Genomic DNA, 19,546 nt, shown 5'->3' on the forward strand with positions numbered 1-19,546 from the left:
TAAACCAATGATTTGAAATAGCCTAATTAAAAGTAATCGAGAGGCTTCAAGTCACACGAACGAAGGGGTCAGTTAACAGGACCATTTCTGGAAACAATGTTGTCACCAAATTGATTCAGCAATAACTTGATGGTTAAGCATGCTATGGCGTAGTAAGGCATGTTGCGCTGTCGTATTGGAACCGTTTGTTGTCAATGTTTAACTGATTGATTTTTGGAAAAAAAATCAGTCAACATGGCTCGATAGCGCTCGCCATTCATTTCGAAAGAAATAAGGACCGATGATGCAGCCAGCGTGTAGACTGCACCAAACAGTCTATTATACAGGGTGGTCCAACTAAAACTTTAAAATGAAAATTTGGAAAATCTCTCGGACCCGACTTCGAGGGGAACATCTCATTCGCTCTGTGCGAAAAATAGCGGCTTCATTTAACGAACAACATCCAGAAAAAAATGTATCCGCTGCTTACGTCGAGCAACTGGTTGCTAAATTTGACGCTACTCGTTCAGTCTCAAACAAAAAGAGGGTGCATGAAAGGGACGAAGCGAGGGATGAAGCCGAGGATGTGGCTGTCTTAGGTCATGTAGCAAAGGATCTGACCTTGAATAAGAGGAAATTGTACGATTTATCTGCTGTTTCACGCACAACAATCATGGGAATCCTGAAACAATATAATATATTCCATCCTTCCATCCTTATAAGACACGATTGGTTCGGGAACTGAATGAGAACGATCTCCATCGCCGAATCCAGTCCTGTGGCGTTATTAGTGAAATGATTTACGGTAATCTAAACTACATGTTCGATATCTGTTTTTCGGACGAGTGTACATTTTACCTTAACGGCATTGTGAATCGGCATAATCTCGGTGTTGATCTGGTGAAAATCCAAGATTATTTCGCGAGGTGCATACTCAGCATCCCCAAAAATTGAATTTTTGGGCGGGTATTTATGGAAATCACATAATCGGCCTTTTTTATATTTATAATATCACTTGCCAAATTTATTCAGATCTATTGGAAAACACTATTTATCCAACCCTCATGCAAATTTGTCAGTATCATCTTTCAGAGCTGAACTCAGGGATGTAGTTTATAGGGATCAGTGCGAGCTCAGTAATCAGTAATTCTCTCTTTTTTTTTTGTCATATGACTCATATATAATTAAATTTCGAAACTAAAAAGTTATGGAAATTTTTTCTTTGTGTTACGTTATTTTTTTTCTTTTTCAATCATTATTGTCTCGAGATGTATAAGGCTTTTTTTCATATATTTCTCGTCAGGCTTTGAGTGGAAGAGCAGGGGTGTATGGATTCATCACCATCTGAACTCCGCCCTGTGATTGATTTTTTCTGATATTTTTTCTGGAATTGTAATATTTTAATTCTCTTGAATGAAGGCATTATTATTATTATTGGAGAAAGCAGAAGACCATCAATTCATCAAATTCCCAACAAGATGGCGCACCACCTCATTTCGTTAAGCGGTGCGTCAGTTCTTAGATAAAAATTTTCCTCCTCGCCGGGATTGGAAGAAGGAGGACATATTAATTGGCCACCCAGATTTAATCTGGCACAATTGAACTTTTTTCTATGAGGTCATCTGAAATCCAAGATTAACGCTACCCAGCTTGAGTTACTGGATGATTTGCGAACTCAGATAATCAATGATTGTCGTCAAATTACACCAGAAATCTTGAATAATGTATGTGAACGTTTTTAGCTAAACTTACATTCCTGCACGGAAGTTAATGGTGCCAATATCCAGCATTTAATGAACCAATCACAAAAGTAAGTACTTTTTCATTATTCAACCTTTTCGTTTTCGATGAAAATGTTGAAGCGAAATTTCAGGATCAAATAGAACTCGATAAGATCTTCAAAATGAAGTATCGCAAAACCCTTCATCCCTATTCAAAATCAAAAGGTTGTACGGTGATGCGAAAAGCGGAAAAGTTGTTCCCTTTCGAATCAGAAATTGACGGGCCCGAGCGATTTTTCATATTTTTATTATCAAGGTGTTAAGTTTTCGTTGAACCTCACTGTATATATATGTTGACCGTAAAATAGACGAAGTGCTCTATGAACTTCGCTATAGATTTATTCTTTTCAAAATTAGTTTCCACAATTTGGGAGCGTTGTTCTGGCGTTAAACCATTCATGATGAGTTGTCAAACCTTACTGAAAGAAATATCAAAACAGTTTGACATTCTCAACTGCCAAACCATAGACAACAACCAAGGGCGTAGATCTTTTTTATCTAGGGGGGGAATCGAAAAAGTTTTTTTTTGACGACAACGTTTACTCATATTTGTAATGTGAGAAAAAGAAGTTTGATAACGAAGTTTGGACCAAATTACTCGAAATAATTTTTTTATCACCAATTCGGTTGCTCTCATCTTATACTGCAAATTTCTAAATGAGAGTTTCGGAGGAAAATGAAGAAAAAAATCAGACACACTTCCACAAAAAATTTCACTCCGTGGATTCGCTTTCAAAATTAGCATATTGCATGATGAAAACTTCAAAATGGAATATCTATGGTCAATTCAAATTGAATATCTTGTGGAGGGAAAGTTCTATGACAAAAACTTCAACTTTAAAACCTTTATCTCAAAAACAAAGTGTGCGGGGAATCGTGTAACAGGACTTTTTTTTTCTTGAAATGATCCGAGAAATCTCTCATTTTCATTTATACCTCCAATTGAGGAACACCGTGTGTCAATTCAAAACTGATGTCTTCACAAATAAATTGCAATTTGAATTAAACACAATAAATTCCAGACAATTTTTTATGCGAAGTACTCAGTTCAGTTTTTTGATAACTACAGTATTGAAATTTTGTGACGAGAATGATACAAAAAACCGAAAACAACGGGTAAGTGTATACCGATGACGAATGCAAAAATCACTGTTGGCAAATAAGAGGCCGACAAAGAGGACAGATAAAAGAAAATAATAAACATTGGACATAGACGTGCTTGTAGTGCAATGAAAGTACTCATCTTGAAAGCGATAATAATATATAATAATAATATAATAATATAATGTTTATTCACTATAAACATCAAAAAAAAAATTACAGAGGTATCCATTTCGTAAAATATTAACCTGTGCGTAATTATAAATAAAAGGTTTTTCTAAAATATTTGAAGAAATATACATTATTTTTAATATTTAAATTAGAAGTGAATTCTTTCCATCCAGTCAATATTGCTTCGCGTTCTAGTTCATGTCACTTCCGGGTAAAAGTCCAATCGGGTGGGTTTCCAAGATCCATTCTAGGTGAACATATTTCAGGGGTGAGGTCCAATCGGTAGGTAGGTGTCCATATTCGGGTTCATCAAATGTCGCAAAATGTAAGTCTTAATTTCATTATTTTTTTTTTATTTATTTTTTAATCTTCCTGATTGATTATTCTGCTTATACAATCTCTTCCTTTTTCCATCAACCATTGTTTAGCCTTTCTTCTGTAATATATATAATTTTTTATTTTTTTCAGATTTTCAGGAATTTTTTGGTATATCCTTGGGGCTAGGTAAAAACAAGATCTTTGTCCTATCCTTTTTTTTGCTCTTGGTGTTTGGTAGCTATATTCTTTTTTTCTTGTAGAATACAAATGCTCTGTCTTATTCAATCTGATATTTCCTTTAAAGATGTTCAGGAGTATTTGGAGTGCATATGTCTGCCTAATATCGGGAATCCCTGCTAATTGGAATAATTGATCACTTGGGAATTTCAGGCTTTTTCCATAAATTATCTTCAATATCCATTTCTGTATAGTATTCAGATGTTTCAAGTGCGTGTCATAGACTCCTCCCCATCCTATAATTCCGTAGTTGATCTGGGATTGTACCAATGCATTGAATAACATCATTAGATGTTTAGTGTCATTCAAATATTTTTTCATAAGTTTGAACTTATATAGAAGTCCTCTCAGTTTTCTTACTGTATTTATTATATGTTTATCCCATTTCAGATTAGCATCAATCATTATTCCAAGATATTTTATTGATGTTGTTTCTGGTATCCTTACAATTTCATTAATCTCAAGATCTCCCATTGATGGCAGATCTGAATCATAAGAGGAAAAAGCCATGTATTTGGTTTTCTTTAAATTTAGTGTGAGTTTATTTGCTTGAAACCATTTTCCCAAAACATCAAAATCCTCTTCTACTTTATTTTTCAACTCATGCCACGTGGGAGCCGTGTAATGAATCACAGTATCGTCAGCAAAACTGAGTATTCCACCCGTGCCTCCGGACTTCAACAAGCTGTTGATGTAGATCAGGAACAGCAGCGGGCCAATCACTGTGCCCTGTGGAACGCCGTAATTAACAATTTTTGGGGAACTTTGATTTCCGTTTATATCCACAATTTGTTGTCTCTTGTCCAGGTAAGATTCAAGTAACTTATAACTTGTACCGCGAAATCCGTATCTCCACAATTTCCCGAGAAGTCTCCCATGGCATACGGTGTCGAAGGCCTTTGCAAGGTCAACAAAGATGCATAAGCTAGGAATCCGTTTATCCAAAGATTCATATATTCGACCAGTTAGCTCCCTTATTGCATCCTCCGTCGACCTCCCACTCCTAAATCCATACTGAGCGTCCTCCAAAACATTATTTTTCTCTAAAAAGCTGACCATTCTATTCTTCAGAACCTTTTCAACAATTTTTGAAATAGTAGACAACAATGATATAGGTCTGTAGTTGTACATTTCAGCTTTGTCACCAGTTTTGTAGAGTGGTTTGATTATGCCCACTTTTAGAATATCCGGAAAAGTACCATTCTGGAAGCAATAATTGACCACATAAGTCAGAGGTTTGGAGATTTCTACTTTTATCAGTTTCAACGTTTCTGCTCGCAAACCATCAATTCCGGGTGACTTTCCTATTTTGAGTTTTTCAATAGTATTTTCTATTTCCTGTGAGTCTGTAGGCTTCAGAAAAAAGGTTGTGTTTTGCCAAGTGTCAATCTCTCTATAACCTTCAATATCTGGTATATTATCCGCATATTGTTGTCCTAATGTGCTAAAGTATTCGTTAAATGCTTCAGCAATACTCGATTGATTGTCGATCGAACCATGTTCCGTTCTAATGTGATCTATTCTTGTTACATGTGCATCCTCTCTACATACATTTTTCACATAATCCCAGATGGCCTTTGTTTCTGATTGGTTTCTTGCCATGAACTTTTCTAATTCTTGTTTTTTTTCATGTTGTGTGAGTTTTTTTATTTGATTTTTCAGTTCAGAATATTGTTTCTTCTTTTGGGGATTTTCTGGGTTTCTTTTGAGTTCCATGTATATATTATTTTTCTTGTTAATCAATTTTAACAAAGATGGAGATAACCAAGATTTTCTTTTGATATTTTCATGTTTTTGGTTCACACTTCTTGTGTGTTTTTTAATATAATTTATCAGGGTGTTCATGAATTCTTCAGTTATTGAATTTGCGTCCTTTTGATTATACATTTTTTGCCAGGTTTCATTTTGTAAGTCATGTTTCAGTTGTGAATAATGAATATAAGTTTTTTTTTTACTTTTGATTTTCATTTCCTTAAATTCCTCTATTTTATCACAAGATAGCATTATTGGGAGATGGTCAGTAATCAAATAGTCAAAAATGAAGCCATTGATATTATGTGGAGTCTTATTCTGATTCAAACCTTTAACATAAATGTGATCAATACAACTTTGGCTTGCAGGTCTAGTAATTTTATTAATAAATGACATAAATCCAAATGTGTTCATAGTGTTTTTGTAATCTTCCACGTGGTCTTCGTTAGATAAGATGTTGATATTCATGTCGCCCACTATTATGTGATCTGAGCATGGAGAATTTTCCAAATAACTGAACAAGCCTTGATTAAAAAGCCTAGGGCATTGTTGTGGTGATCTATAAATTGCTGTAACCTTGTAATAGCTTTTATCTTGTTTTAAGAGTGAAATTTCGATAGCCTTGGTCTCACCAATATTTATAATTTCATCTCTGAAACAGATATTCTCCTTAACATAAGTTATGACCCCATCATTCCTATTATACTCTCCGCCATTATAAATGCAATGAAATCCGTTTAAACGAAATAAATCGATATTTTCGATCTGGAATGTTTCAGACAATACGATGATCTCATAATTCTGCGATATATATTCAAGAAATGTGCAGAACTCGACGAAATTTTGTGATATGCTTCTGATGTTCATATGCAGAATGTTGAGCTTTTTGTTCAAGTTGTATTCTTTTATTTTATTGATGTTTTCCAAAACAGTAGTGTCATGTGATATAAATTCGTAGTCTCTGATAAACCGATTCATAGCAACAACTACAAATACTAAGCGTAACTTGAGTTAATTTTTAATTTTTGTTTTTATAGTATCTGATATTCATTTTGCTTCATAATTTGTACTCAACAACAACAATACTCAAGTTTATATTTTTTCATAAGAATAATAATTTTATATATATTTTTTTTTTTTTTTTATTTATTGATTCAATTCTATATTTTTAGATATGTAGACTTATATCAGAATTATGCTATTGTTATTATAATTTATTTTTTTTTTTTTTTTTTATTTATTGATTTTTTTTTTTTTTTTGGCAATACGATGAATTTCTACCTGTCTGTCGCTGACTTATGTCGAAGTTTCATTCCACCAACGTTTTCTTTTGGGGATGACTCCTTCATGCCAACAACGTTTTCCTTTGAGGGTGACTTCTTTTTAGTCAAAAATTGCCTTTTGTGTGTTGCCAAATGTGGTGTCAATATTTTTTTCACACGTTTTCCTTCATTTATGTTCGATGGTCCAGGAGCCAAATTTACCGGTTTGGATCCAGTTTCCTCCAGCGTTTGATTACTGTTCCTTATTGTAGGAGTACCTGGTGCACTATTTACTTTATTTTGTTCCTCGGAACACTCCAAATCCTCTAAATCGTAGGCAACCTGCCCAACCACCAACTTATTACCCTTTATATAAGATTTTTCCGTATACTTCTCTCTGGCCTCCAACAGAAATGATCTGAGCCTCCTATTCTCTTGACGCTGTTTCGGTGTTAAATCATTCGCAATCGACACCTTTGAACCCTTTAACTTTTTGACGTGGTTGAATATATTTTTTTTTGTTTGGTAAGATACAAATTCTATCTTTAAAGGGCACTTCTCTGTCCTCCCCAAAGTATAGAAATCACTAATTTCCGATGCTTCAACCCGAGTGCCCAACAATCCATTCAGCTCACAGCACAGAAGTTCCGGTGAGAGCTTAGAATCCTTCTCCAATCCAAAAACTATAATGTTTTTTTTGTTTTCCAATCGGTTAGCGCTCTCGAGCCCTTCTCTCAATTCCTTATTTTCCCTTTCCAACAGATCAACTTTACTTCTCAGCTCTTGAATATCCAATCGAAGTCTTACTTCCGATGCAGATATACAATTCTTTACTTCTCTAATCTCTATTAAAAGTTGTTCCAAAGTGACCTTTTGTATCTCCTGGTTTGGCATCATATAATGTTATAGCAATAATAAAAATATTTTGCTGTTATATTTGAGGGAAGAGTAAACGGGGACACACGCTTCACTCCACTGAGACCGACCAGGGAGACTTTAGTTAAAACAAAGACAGGAAGGTCTAGGTCACCCAAGGCAAAAACAGAGGAACGGAAAACACAGGAGTACAGCTTCTGAGATCTTGTAGTGTATGGAATACCTAATCTTAACTACACCGGCATATGCCGCTAAACATGCGACCTGCCAATTTCAATAAGTAAATCTAAATATGCTGATAAAAATCAACACTGACAATTAAAATTTTCCAACAATTATCAACCTCAGAAAAAACAAACCCTTCAAAAAACCACATAGACTGGTAGAACAACTCACTATCTTTCCGATGGTCACAATTAAGTAAATTATTTCACAATAGTTCGGCCTAAACTTGAAAATTTCTCAGAGAGCACTGTTTGACATCTTTATCACTCACTTTTTCCATATAATAATAAACTCATAAACCGTAAAAGGGTTCGATTTTTAATGCCGTGTGGATTTCGAAGAAAAGAAAATGATGATTGTGTCATTTTATGGAAAAATTTTAGTCCGTTCTTCGTCTTTGCGAGAATTCTGTAATTTTATATTTTGAAGTCTTGGGGGGGGGGGTAATAACCCCCCCAGTATCCCCTCATTTCTACAGCAACCATCGAAACTTCTCATGCAGCTAAAAAAACACCCGTTGGAAGGCAAGGAAATTGAACACATCGAAAATGCATCGATTGGGAATTGGGCAGCGTTGATGAAATGCTGGCGAATAAACTGGTTGAAGACTTACGATAGCTATTTGGGTTGGTGCGCAAGAGAGATTAGCTGTCTTTTGAAGGGTTTTGAGGTTGTTAATTGGGAAAGGGGAGATGAACGATGTTTACAGATGTTTCACGCTAGGAAGCCTTGTCAGATTCAACAAACTGAGCGTCTGTAATGTTATCCTCCGGTTAAATTTAATGATGTATTACTTTATCGGTTGTATAAACCTGATATTGCACTTCCTCGCTCTGGTATAAGTTGATTTAATCGATCGGTATGATTAAACCGAGGTCACTTTAACGCTCATACTTCAAAAGAAGATTTACGACGTGTTGAAAGAAAATCTAATTTTCCTTGAGACTAAAATATTGCTGTGGTATAGAAGAAATTTCCTTAATTAATACTTCAAATTATGTTCAGAAGAGATTTGAAGTGCATATTATCATGTAGTTTTCATAGAGGAATTGAAAATTTTGAGCACATTCTGTTTCAATTCTCTCGATATTAGAATATTAGCGGTATTAGTTCTGTCATTTAGAGGGAAATATGCAAATAAATGATGGCTTTTCCAGTAAGAAGTTTCATTTTGAAGAGTGAGGTATGCCATTAAAAATGGAAAACGATATCAGCTATCATGAACATCTTCCGTGATAAATTTCCATTTCTGCGGCTCTATGTCCACGACAACTTGACAAATTCCATCTTTAAAGTCTTGAATCGTGGAGTATATACTCTTTCACGTGACTCCAAATATAGAAGTCTAAAGGTGATAAATCACAAAATCTCTTGTGTGATCATCTCTTCGTGAAATAAAACGACCAGGAAACTTTTCTTGCAAAATTGATATTACTTCGTTGCTTGTGTGGCACGTACCGCCGTCTTGTTGAGGAAAAGTGTCGTCCACATTAATATCTTTCAATTCCGGCTATAAAAAAATCATCAACGCAATCCCATTCACACTTTTACATTATTGAATTTTCCGAAACCCAACTGCGATCATTCTTTAAACTAACGTAGCCTTTGAGGTGAAAATAGGACACAACATTGAAGATTTTTTTTTGATTAAAAACAGTATCATTTTGGTGCATCTCAAGAGTCCAATAAGCGGAGTTATGTCATTGTTGGTGATCGACCTCAGTGTGAACTGAACTTTGAAGGCCTTAAGACTTTGCATAAAGACTTAAGTCTTTATGCAAAATTCGTCGTTTGAGGAATGCCAAATTCCCAAAATCGACGAGGAATCGACAAACCTGATTTTTGATCAACACTACGGGCTAAAGCAGCAATATTCCCAAATGCTCTTGAGCAGCGCACACGGTTTCGATTCATCAGTCATCACATCTCTACCTTGTTTTAACAGCTCAAATTTTTTTAACGGTTTTACTACTGCCGGGCAGGAAGGTGTTTCACGACAATCCAATAGTGCTGTGGCGGCTTCTCATAAAGCTCCACATAGCAACAATAAACACAGCACTCGGTGGTTAAGAGTGTAGACTCACTCACCGAGATGCGACAAGGTGCCGGGTTCGAGTCCCGGCGGCTCCTGATAATAATAAATTCCCCAAGCGTCTGTGACACGGCACACACAAATATACCAAAGTCACACTGATGAGTACGGTGTGTGTGCCAGGGACGAAACGCATAAGTAGGCATATGTGAAATCCTACATTGGTGATCCCGACGTGATGGGAATGGCCGTCTTAAAGATGTGTCCTGGAAAGCAGAAGGTTGATGCGTAGCTCCCATATATCTGCAATTTCCAACGAAACTCTAGACGTCCATTCCCATGACGTGCTCCTTGGTCTGTCGCGGTATAGCGGACCTGAATAGGCACCGTCCGCACGATGCCGCGAGGTGCAGCTCTGATTAGGCGGCAATCACCCGGCTGCACCGATGACCTTGTAACACGCATGAGTTTCGTTCCTCCGTCACTGGGGAGGGAGACATGTGGCGGCTTCTCATAAAGCTCCACATAGCAACAATAAACACAGCACTCGGTGGCCTAGAGGTTAAGAGTGTAGACTCACTCACCGAGATGCGACAAGGTGCCGGATTCGAGTCCCGGCGGCTCCCGATAATAATAAATTCTCCAAGTGTCTGTGACACGGCACACACAAATATACCAAAGTCACACTGATGAGTCCGGTGTGTGTGCCTGGGACGAAACGCATAAGTAGGCATATGTGAAATCCTACAGTACTTTAGTTTTGCTAACTGTGACAACGAAATTTTCACAATTTTTGTAGTGAGTTTTAGCAATTTTTGTAATGGCGCGACTTCTCAGAGATCAAAAAATGACAGTTTCAAAAGTGATAGCTGCCCAGATAGCGGGCTATTCAAAATGAAACCTCTTATTGAAAACTTTTTACAAGGAAGGAATTTCTCTTTCTTCGATGTCGAGTGCATGTTGGGAAGATAATAATAAAGTTTATTCATGATTCAGTACAGTAACATTAATAAACATGATTACCAGAGGTAATATCTTATTGCTAAAAAAATTACCTGTGCGAACTCAAAACTTATTCTAATTTACAAAATGCAGCAATAATTAAAAAAAAAAAATATGATATATAATGAAACGGTCGATTTGATACGAAATCGATATTGCAATTTTAATGCGGAATATTCTTTTTACATGATTTGGTGCTGATCGATTGGGTATCAGGTGACCCTTGGAAAAATGCTCAGATTGGTTGACTGCCTCGAAAGTTATAGAGCCGTTTGAAATTACTCCAAATTTCCTAAAATATCTTGTATCTCGAAAACGAGAATCCTAAGATGACTTTGTATAATTTTTCTCAACTCATGCAGATGTCTGCTATCATCACAGGAGCATTTTCCTACTGGTAACCCAGACACTCTGTATAATGGCGTATAAGGAAAAGGAAAAAGCCGAACTCTCAAGCTTGATCATTTATTATTTTTATATCCTTCTTCGTTACTTCATCAAGAAACGTGTTGTTGATATATTTTGTGGCTTTTCACCGACCAGCAAGTTTTGACACATTTTTTTCCAGAAGACTGAAATGAAAAATCAAAATCTACATGCGAAATTTGAACCAGTGTGCAGATCCTGACTTCACATGAGTACTCTCCCCATTTTTGAAATATCCATACTATTTTACAGCCTAATTTTGATTTTCTAGATTTTCATGTCGAAGTCAATTTGAAATGATTATAGTTTTTTTGTCATTAGCAGATAGATAAAGTTCCAAAAAGTTTGACTCACCATTGCTCCAACCTGTCCGCTTCTTCTTCGGCAGTGGTGACGTCACTCGGAGGTGTCAAATAACCAGCCAATCGGAACCCCCGGCCTCGCAAGTTTGAACCTAACCTCAAACTCTGCCTGAAGGAAGCCCTAGCTCTATCAACTGAAAGAGGATACCGATCGTAAAACGAAAAGAGTAGCATGAATTAATTCTTTATCTGGTCCTCGAGAATACCTACATTTGCTGAATCTGGATTTACCGACGGGGCTATTCTCCAATGAACCAGCAGGATGTGCTGTCAGGTCTTCGAAATTGACAATAATCAGGCTGATGTCATCAACTTCGCTTCTTATGGGAGCTATGACTTCAGAACATAGGAACTTTGAACCTGGAACACAAAGCATCTGTTATTTATATAGTCTCATCATTTGTCATGATGCGTTTGAATGAAGTGTAGCATATTTATCACGATCCTAATTAATCTGGTGGCTTGTGTACATTGAAATTGTTAAAATTTGCCACAAAAATGATTGCAGTCATATTACGCAAAACTAAAGCACTTTTGGGTCATCGTGAAGCACTTTCTCGGCTTGCAATAATGAAACTGGTTAAAAAAATGTTGCTGTTGGGACAAGTAAGTGATGTGAAGAATCGGAACCATATGCGTCGCTCAAAAACAACTGAGAATATTGCTGCTGTAACCCGTAGTATTGATGAAAGCCTAGGTTCGTCGATTCCTCGTCGATCTTGGGAATTAGGCATTCCACAAACGGCAATACACCGTAATTGACATAAGGACCCAGGTCCTAAAGCTTTTGAAGTTCAGTAAACAGAATAACTCAAGCCGGTTCATCAACAGGAACGCTGATTGGGCCCTTGAAATGCATCATATTCATCGAAAATATCATCTCAGAAAATCCCATTTTGAAGGGTTGAGGCTTGTTCTTCGCTCAATTAGATATTTTGTACTTAAGAGTATAAACTTTTTCAGAATCTTTGGTTTGATAATGACGAATACGCCGAAACATGTAACCAGATGATTTAATATACAAGGTTACACCAACAGAAGTGTTTTAAAGACTTTTCCTTCAACTTGGAAAAAATCAGCTCCAGTGATGAGACCCTTTATCACCTCGAAGGCAGCAGGATTGTCGTATTTGGGGCTCCGAGAATCCAAGAATGATTGATGAAAAACCCTCGGAAAAACCTTTCCATCCGCAACATGTCACTGTTTGGTGCGGTTTTCGAGTTTTGTGACTGAACCTAACATATTCGAAAATAAGGTTGGTGCGACTGTTAGGTACGGTGAATAGATTGCGCTACCGTGCTACGATTAATGATTTTTTATGGATAAAATTGGAAGATATTGCTGTGGATGACTTGTTTTCTTTCTATATCGAAACGAAACCCCTCATTGGAAAACCCTTTATTGTTTAAATTTGAAAAAGGATTTGTGTTCTAACTTTCCACAATTATAACTACATACAAACCCAACTATGAGAGACAAATTTATTTTTTAATATGGAACGATTTTTTCACCTTTCTTTTCTCTGGCCTTGAATTTAAATATTCAATATTCTGGTAAATATTGAAACCTAAATTTATAGTATATTCAGCTCAATAGAAAATTGAAATATGGTAATTCCATATTGGATATGGAGATCAATCGGTAGATTATAATGAAAAAGCATTCTAATACTTTTTTGACAAAATAACGAATAGATTTAGTTACAATATGTAACAATACTCATTATGAATACTGAAAAAAACTGAAGGAAATGAAGAAGACAAAATCATTAATTCGAAACCTGAAATTGTGGAATGCCTTTTTTCATAAAATGTTGAATTATTGGATTCGGCATCAAATAATGTTATTTCCATTTCCTCATATTCATAACAACTTCATTATCTTCTGTGGCAAAAAATACGACACCAAGAAGACCTTGGAATATTTATTGCAATTCTTCATTTTATTTCAGTGTTCTCATCTGCAGCAGCGATTATGCCTTGTATGCGACAAATTTAAAACTATTGACAACTGGATGAACTCGATAGAAGTAGCATTATTGGATTACATGAAGGTGGTGTTTCTTGCATAGAAATTTGTAATCGTCTTAACGGTAACCAACCCCTCTGTAATACAGTATTATCAAGCATGGTCCAGAGAAGCTCAAGAACGTCGTAGACGAGGAAGACAAACAAATGATATTCAAGACTGACATCTTCAATTGATAACATTAGTAGATCGATAAGATCGATAACCGACCAATGGTGACGTCCTGTAACCTCTCGTACATCTGACCGTCGAATTAGAGCCATAGTTGATTACTAACGTATATATGGGAACAGCCTGCATTAGGGATGAAACAGTGAAGAGACGTTTCAGGCGCCTCTATTTGAGGGGCGGCAATTTGGCCCAGTTTGCTGGCCGCCTTTTAATATTTCTTCATTGTACCATATTGAGGTTGTTCCGCTGCGTTTGTCTCAATATAAATCTCCATACCACCTTACTGAGCCGCCTGTATAATAAATAACATATGACAGCCCAACCAATATAACCAGAATCCCCTATTAACCTCATTGAAAGAGGTATAAAATCATAATGTATTTCACAAAGACGAAAAACGCTACCTTCGCTTTCAAATTATTTGGAAGCCGATGTCTGCACATTCAACATATAGAAAATTCGATTTTGCATTCGAAACTAGTTACTGTTAAATGCCAAATATTTTCAGCGAAACACATGTTTTTAATCCCAATTAGTTTTCGAAGCAAGACTAAAATTTTGCATGCCCTACCAACATTCTTATCTTACCTTGGTTATGAGGGAGATATTGTTGTTATTGATGCTATAGAGCAGGGGCGCCGAAAATTTTGTTGTTTTATGCGCCAAAATTACTTCCGCCGGCCCTGTATACAGGAATATATATACTACGAGCCGAAACAGTATTTCGGCTTCCTCTCCTGGTATGGGGCGAACAAAAAGGTTTTTTCAATGTACGTTCAACTGTATAATGCTTGTATCTCAAAAAGTGTGCATTTTGCCGATATCTTCAACTTCAACCAAAATGAAGTGCTATGATCATTCCGTTTCCGGTGATCTCGTGAAGACTCATGGAGAAGATGTTGGAAACATATCATAACTGATATTTGTATCGATTCAAATTGGAAAAAAATTACCAGAATTGGTTCAGAGTCTATGTTTCTATACATGATATTGAAAACAGTTTCCTACTGCCCGACTAACTTATGTATGTATGTAGGGTCCAGTTATTGTTCCCTGTAAATAATTGAGATGGTCAACCGGATACTTGGAGACCTATTAGTTTCTTCAAGTGTCGGGGGCATGACAGTTTCAATGAATTTAAAGGGAAGGAATTGTTATTGTACATATAATGTGAAAAGGATATGTTATTCTTCGAGGTGTCGAAGATATGTCATGGAGTTGTAAATCTTGAAGATATTTACTGGGGGGTTGGGAAAGTTCGAAGACAACACGGTTGTACCAGATGTGTCACATCTGTGTATCAGGTTCTAGTCCTTCGAGAATATTCGATTTCCAGGAATCCGCGAAGATCTTTGTGGGCGGTACGGCAAAATTTTTATTGGACTAGGGAATGGTACTTTCCCTAAGGGTGTGGTCAAGCCGGCAGGAGGGAAGGATATTCAGAGTGGACGGGGTAAGTTGTGGTCAGGGGACGAAGTAAGTTCGAGTCGAGAGTCAGTTCAAGTTAAGTCTAAGACGAGTATAGTTGAAGTTCGGTCTAAGTCGAAGTAAGAGTAAGTTCAGTCGGTTGAAACTTAAGACGTACGACGTGAAGACGGTTCGCGGACTAGATTAAGATGAGTCGCGAACAAGTTAGAGACGAGATGACCGAAAACTTGAAGTACGACAAAGACGTGGTAATCGAAGACGTTTCGAGTAATTAAAACTAGAGTTAAAGACGAAATTCAGTACCGTAGTGGGAAACTTGTTATTAGGACGTTATTAGGATCTTCTCAATACTGTGTTGTACTGTATAAGTGTGGCTTTGTAAATAGATGTAAAAAATTCAAAAGAGTTCAATTATTACAAATTCGACAAAGTCACGAAGAAGAAGACGAAAGGCAGGTAATCAAATCATACCTCTAGACGATCGATTAACCAAGCCTACATGTATTACTTCAAGCCAACAGGCGAAGCGAAACACAACGTTTGATCAAAATCACAAGAGTTTCCAAATCATATGGCCTCAATCCATGATTAGCGCTTTTGGCTGGCAATCCTATCGACCACATCTAACGCTGTCGGCTCATCACTGATAGCAACGTTTGGAGTAGTATACCTTACAACTGGATTGGGACGTGGAATGGCATAGAGTGGTCTTCAGTGGCGAATCCCAACTCTGCTCGGGAATTCACGATGGTCCAAGACTGAATCAATTAGCCACTTCTCCACAAGCACTACAAGCTATCCGTCAGGAATTACATATTGCATGGGATGCAATACCTCAGGAAGAAATCGATCATCTGATGGAATCTATGCCAAGTAGGGTACGGGAGTGTCAAACTAATACACATTGAGAAAAGGTGAATAGAATCGTGATGATCACCGATAGTGAATTATGTTGATATTGTATGTTTTATTTCACATAGTGGCCATAGTGCTCATATAAATTGAAGAAATTGAATATCAAGATTTGCTCAACAAGATTTTTCTAATGAATTATTTTTGTTCGTCTCAGTTACATGAATGAGAAACCTCGAGGAAGGTGGATAAACAAAAATAGGAGCTCTTAAACACCACAATTGAGAAATTTGACGTTATCTCAAGAAACATGAAATCCGATATAATTTTGTATAATATGTCGATTGGGTGCTAGAACATCATCGTTAGGATGACAATTTTTCGCATCGAATTTTCTTCAGCGACGAAGCAAAGGTTTCACTAGGTGGCTATGCGAATTAGCGAAATTGTGGACGCATAATTTCTCGTTTCGGTGATGTAAATTGTCCTCTTAAATTTTGTAATTTATCGTTTTTTTTATGTGTTGATTTTAAATTTTCAATTTGATCTGATGTTTTTTCAACATATTGATAATAGAACGAAATTTCATGAGGATTTAACAAATTTGGTCCAAAAATTCGGACGCTGAACATATATGAAGAAAATTTATAGTTTTAGTTCATTTCTTTCGAGATTTATAGCGGTCATGTGGCTAAGTCAATAGTACATAGAACTTTATCATTTAAGACCATCCTCGGTTCGAAACACGAAATTCATTCATCATTCCGCGATAGCCAGCTGTTCCCCTGGAATAAGCACGTGAAAATCAGTGGGCATTCGACATTGATGTTTCGGATGTTATTAAAACTTGAGCGTACAGAACAATGCCTTCTACCACGAATAAAAAAGTAAATTCGTGCAGAATCTGGGGTAGTCGGTTGAATGAATGTACGGTCCACGGAAAAACGAAAATTGATCCATGGACGTGTCTCTTGAGCCGTGTCGTTTACGTGATGTATTTTCTGAGGGTTTAAAACGTCATTTCCTCTGGTGAACAGTGTTTTAAATCGATATTCACTTTCAGATGTATGGGGTTGATGTGGGTTTTCAACTTTTATGACATGCAGCATAATTTGTTCGACGTATGGGACTTGTTGGTGAATATATCGAGAAGTTTCGAAAGTTTCTTATTTCAGTTTTCAACATCGAGACATATACTGCTCCACAAAAGTTAAGGAAGTTCAAAAATTTTGTGACCGTTTCAAAAGTTGCCGATTCTTGTCCACCAAATGTTCATTCATAAGAAATATCTTCCTTATATCTGAATTGTTTTTTGCTCTTTGTTTGATATATTCTTCAGTTTCAGGCAAATTATTGTCGTTTACGTTTCTAAGAATTTTGAATCAGCCTCATTTTCAAATAAGACAGGTCCAATCACACCACTAGCCCAAAACCGCATCAAACAGCAACAAGTTGAGGATGAGGAGGCTTTTCAATAATCATTCTTGGATTTTCCGAGCCCGAAATAATTATGCTTATTAACGAGGTAAAAATCGGACTCATCACTGAGGATGACCTTTCGATGAAAATCCGGATCATTGTGATGCATTTCAAGGATCCAATCATCGAAGATAAGTTGCTGGTGATCGATTGGGTTGAGTTCTTGTGATAACTGAACTTAAAATGCCTTAATCAGTCTTTGTGCAAAATACGGTGATTGGTGTTATGTTGTTTGCAAAATGCGACAAGGGATGGACAAACCTGGTTTTTATTTTGTTCTTGAGTGACACACATGATTTCGATTCTTTACATCATTTACTTGTTCTAAAAGCTTAAATTTTTCCAATATTTTCACAATTTTCTTTACGACGTCTCAAAGGTGCTTTAGTTTTGCGAACTGTGAATGCTTCAAAAGTGATTCCATGATTTTGCAACTACAAATAAAACCTAGGACTTCTAGGAGACAAATATTATATTCAATACCATCGTGAGAATCCATCCTGTCAATTTAGTCATAACTAGGTTTTCAGTAATCATTCTTTTTCAACTTGAACGCTAGACTTTTTCCTAATAACATTCATGAGGCATGTTCTCGAGCTATCAATGAAGTGTAACAACAAATTTTTGTAGCAACTACTATTCGAATCCTAAAAATAACACTCTCTTATCTCTCTTTACACTTTTCACAAAATTAGAATTCTGGTTCTTATCCCCTCCAACCCTTGGGCACCCCTGTTACCTTATGAACTCTTCGAAAGGCCGAAACTTCACGAGAGAAATAACTAATCTGCTTCTCCCACCTATCAATCACAAGTTAATCTAATAATGGCGGACGTTAGGACAAGGACGGAAAAGTGGAATTTCGTTCCGGGTGAAAGCTGAGATGTCAATTTCTGATTAAGAAAGTTTGTGGAACAAATTGCGTTATAATTCCTACCACTTCCGTGACTTGCCAAAGGCAGAAATTAGCCAAATGGAGAAGAAGGAAATGACGAACTGATTGAGTCTCTGTGAATAATTATTCTGCTGTTGGTAGTATTTTTTTCGTCGCTTTTCACCTACACGTAGTAATAATCATAAGAAAATCAAACTAGTATAATCTGAGTCTTCTCCCCTTTTGTGGCTTCGAAAAGTTGGAAAGACTCGTGGATTTCTCTATGGAAGGAGTGTTCGGTGATTGTGAATAGATGCAAACACATTTTGAGAATCTCAAAAGTACATTTGCACCCTAAAATTACATGACAAATATTCAAAACTGTATACTTGAGTGAATAACTAAATTAACATAAAGACAGCTCTACGAATTTTTGTGTATTATAGTCCAAAAAAACTCGAATTAACAATCTTATAACTAGTAATATTCATTTGCATTTGAGAACACTGTAGGCTAACTGAAAGGAAAGTTACTCTGGTAATATTCATTTTCACTTAATATACTCTCTTTAATTCTTTCTTACTCTTCTGAAATGGATATGCAATTCACCATTCACAATTGAAACAGCAATTTCGGAAAATTTAATTTTATCTGTTGGAAGATGGTGAATTTAATCAATATATGATTACTTTAAATTATAAAAGTGTCTATTTGGTGAAGGCAATCTAATATACAGGGTGTGGCGTAATTAATGGATAATCCTGTACTGGCGAATAGGGGAGGTCATGGCCGACCAGAAAATGTAAAGTTATGTTCAGTAAAAATATCATAGTTTTCGAGATATCGGACAATTTCATTTTTTTCTGAAAAGTGCACCTTCACTCACTAAATTCATTGCTGTGATCAAAAATCTTGTTATTTCTTTGGGAATTGTTTTTTATTTTACTCTTAAATAGCTGTACTATGAGATTAACTACCGAATTCCTACCATCTTGCTTAATTAAGAAAAAAAGTATGATAATCCTCATGTTTGCACTTTTTAGAAAAAAATAAAATTGTCCGATATCTCGAAAACTATGATATTTTTACTGAACATAACTTTACATTTTCTGGTCGTCCATGACCTCCCCTATTCGCCAGTACAGGATTATCCATTAATTACGCCACACCCTGTAGAAATCAAAATCATG

At 36.3% G+C, this 19,546-nt stretch overlaps 1 protein-coding gene across 8 annotated transcripts in view; it reads right to left on the bottom strand.

The window, feature by feature from the left end:
- The window catches only part of LOC123676913 (potassium voltage-gated channel subfamily H member 6-like), a 281,964-nt gene that overhangs the window by 130,803 nt on the left and 131,615 nt on the right, over window positions 1–19,546 (bottom strand). For all 8 annotated transcript variants that reach the window (XM_045613233.1, XM_045613232.1, XM_045613230.1 and 5 more), the window contains exons 3-4: window positions 11,735–11,884; window positions 11,517–11,658 (exon numbers count right to left, since the gene is read on the bottom strand). In XM_045613233.1, the coding sequence (XP_045469189.1) occupies window positions 11,517–11,658; window positions 11,735–11,884 (292 nt within the window). The remainder of the gene's footprint in view (window positions 1–11,516; window positions 11,659–11,734; window positions 11,885–19,546) is intronic.

This window comes from Harmonia axyridis, chromosome 3, assembly GCF_914767665.1.
Source record: "Harmonia axyridis chromosome 3, icHarAxyr1.1, whole genome shotgun sequence".
Classification (NCBI taxonomy): domain Eukaryota; kingdom Metazoa; phylum Arthropoda; class Insecta; order Coleoptera; family Coccinellidae; genus Harmonia; species Harmonia axyridis.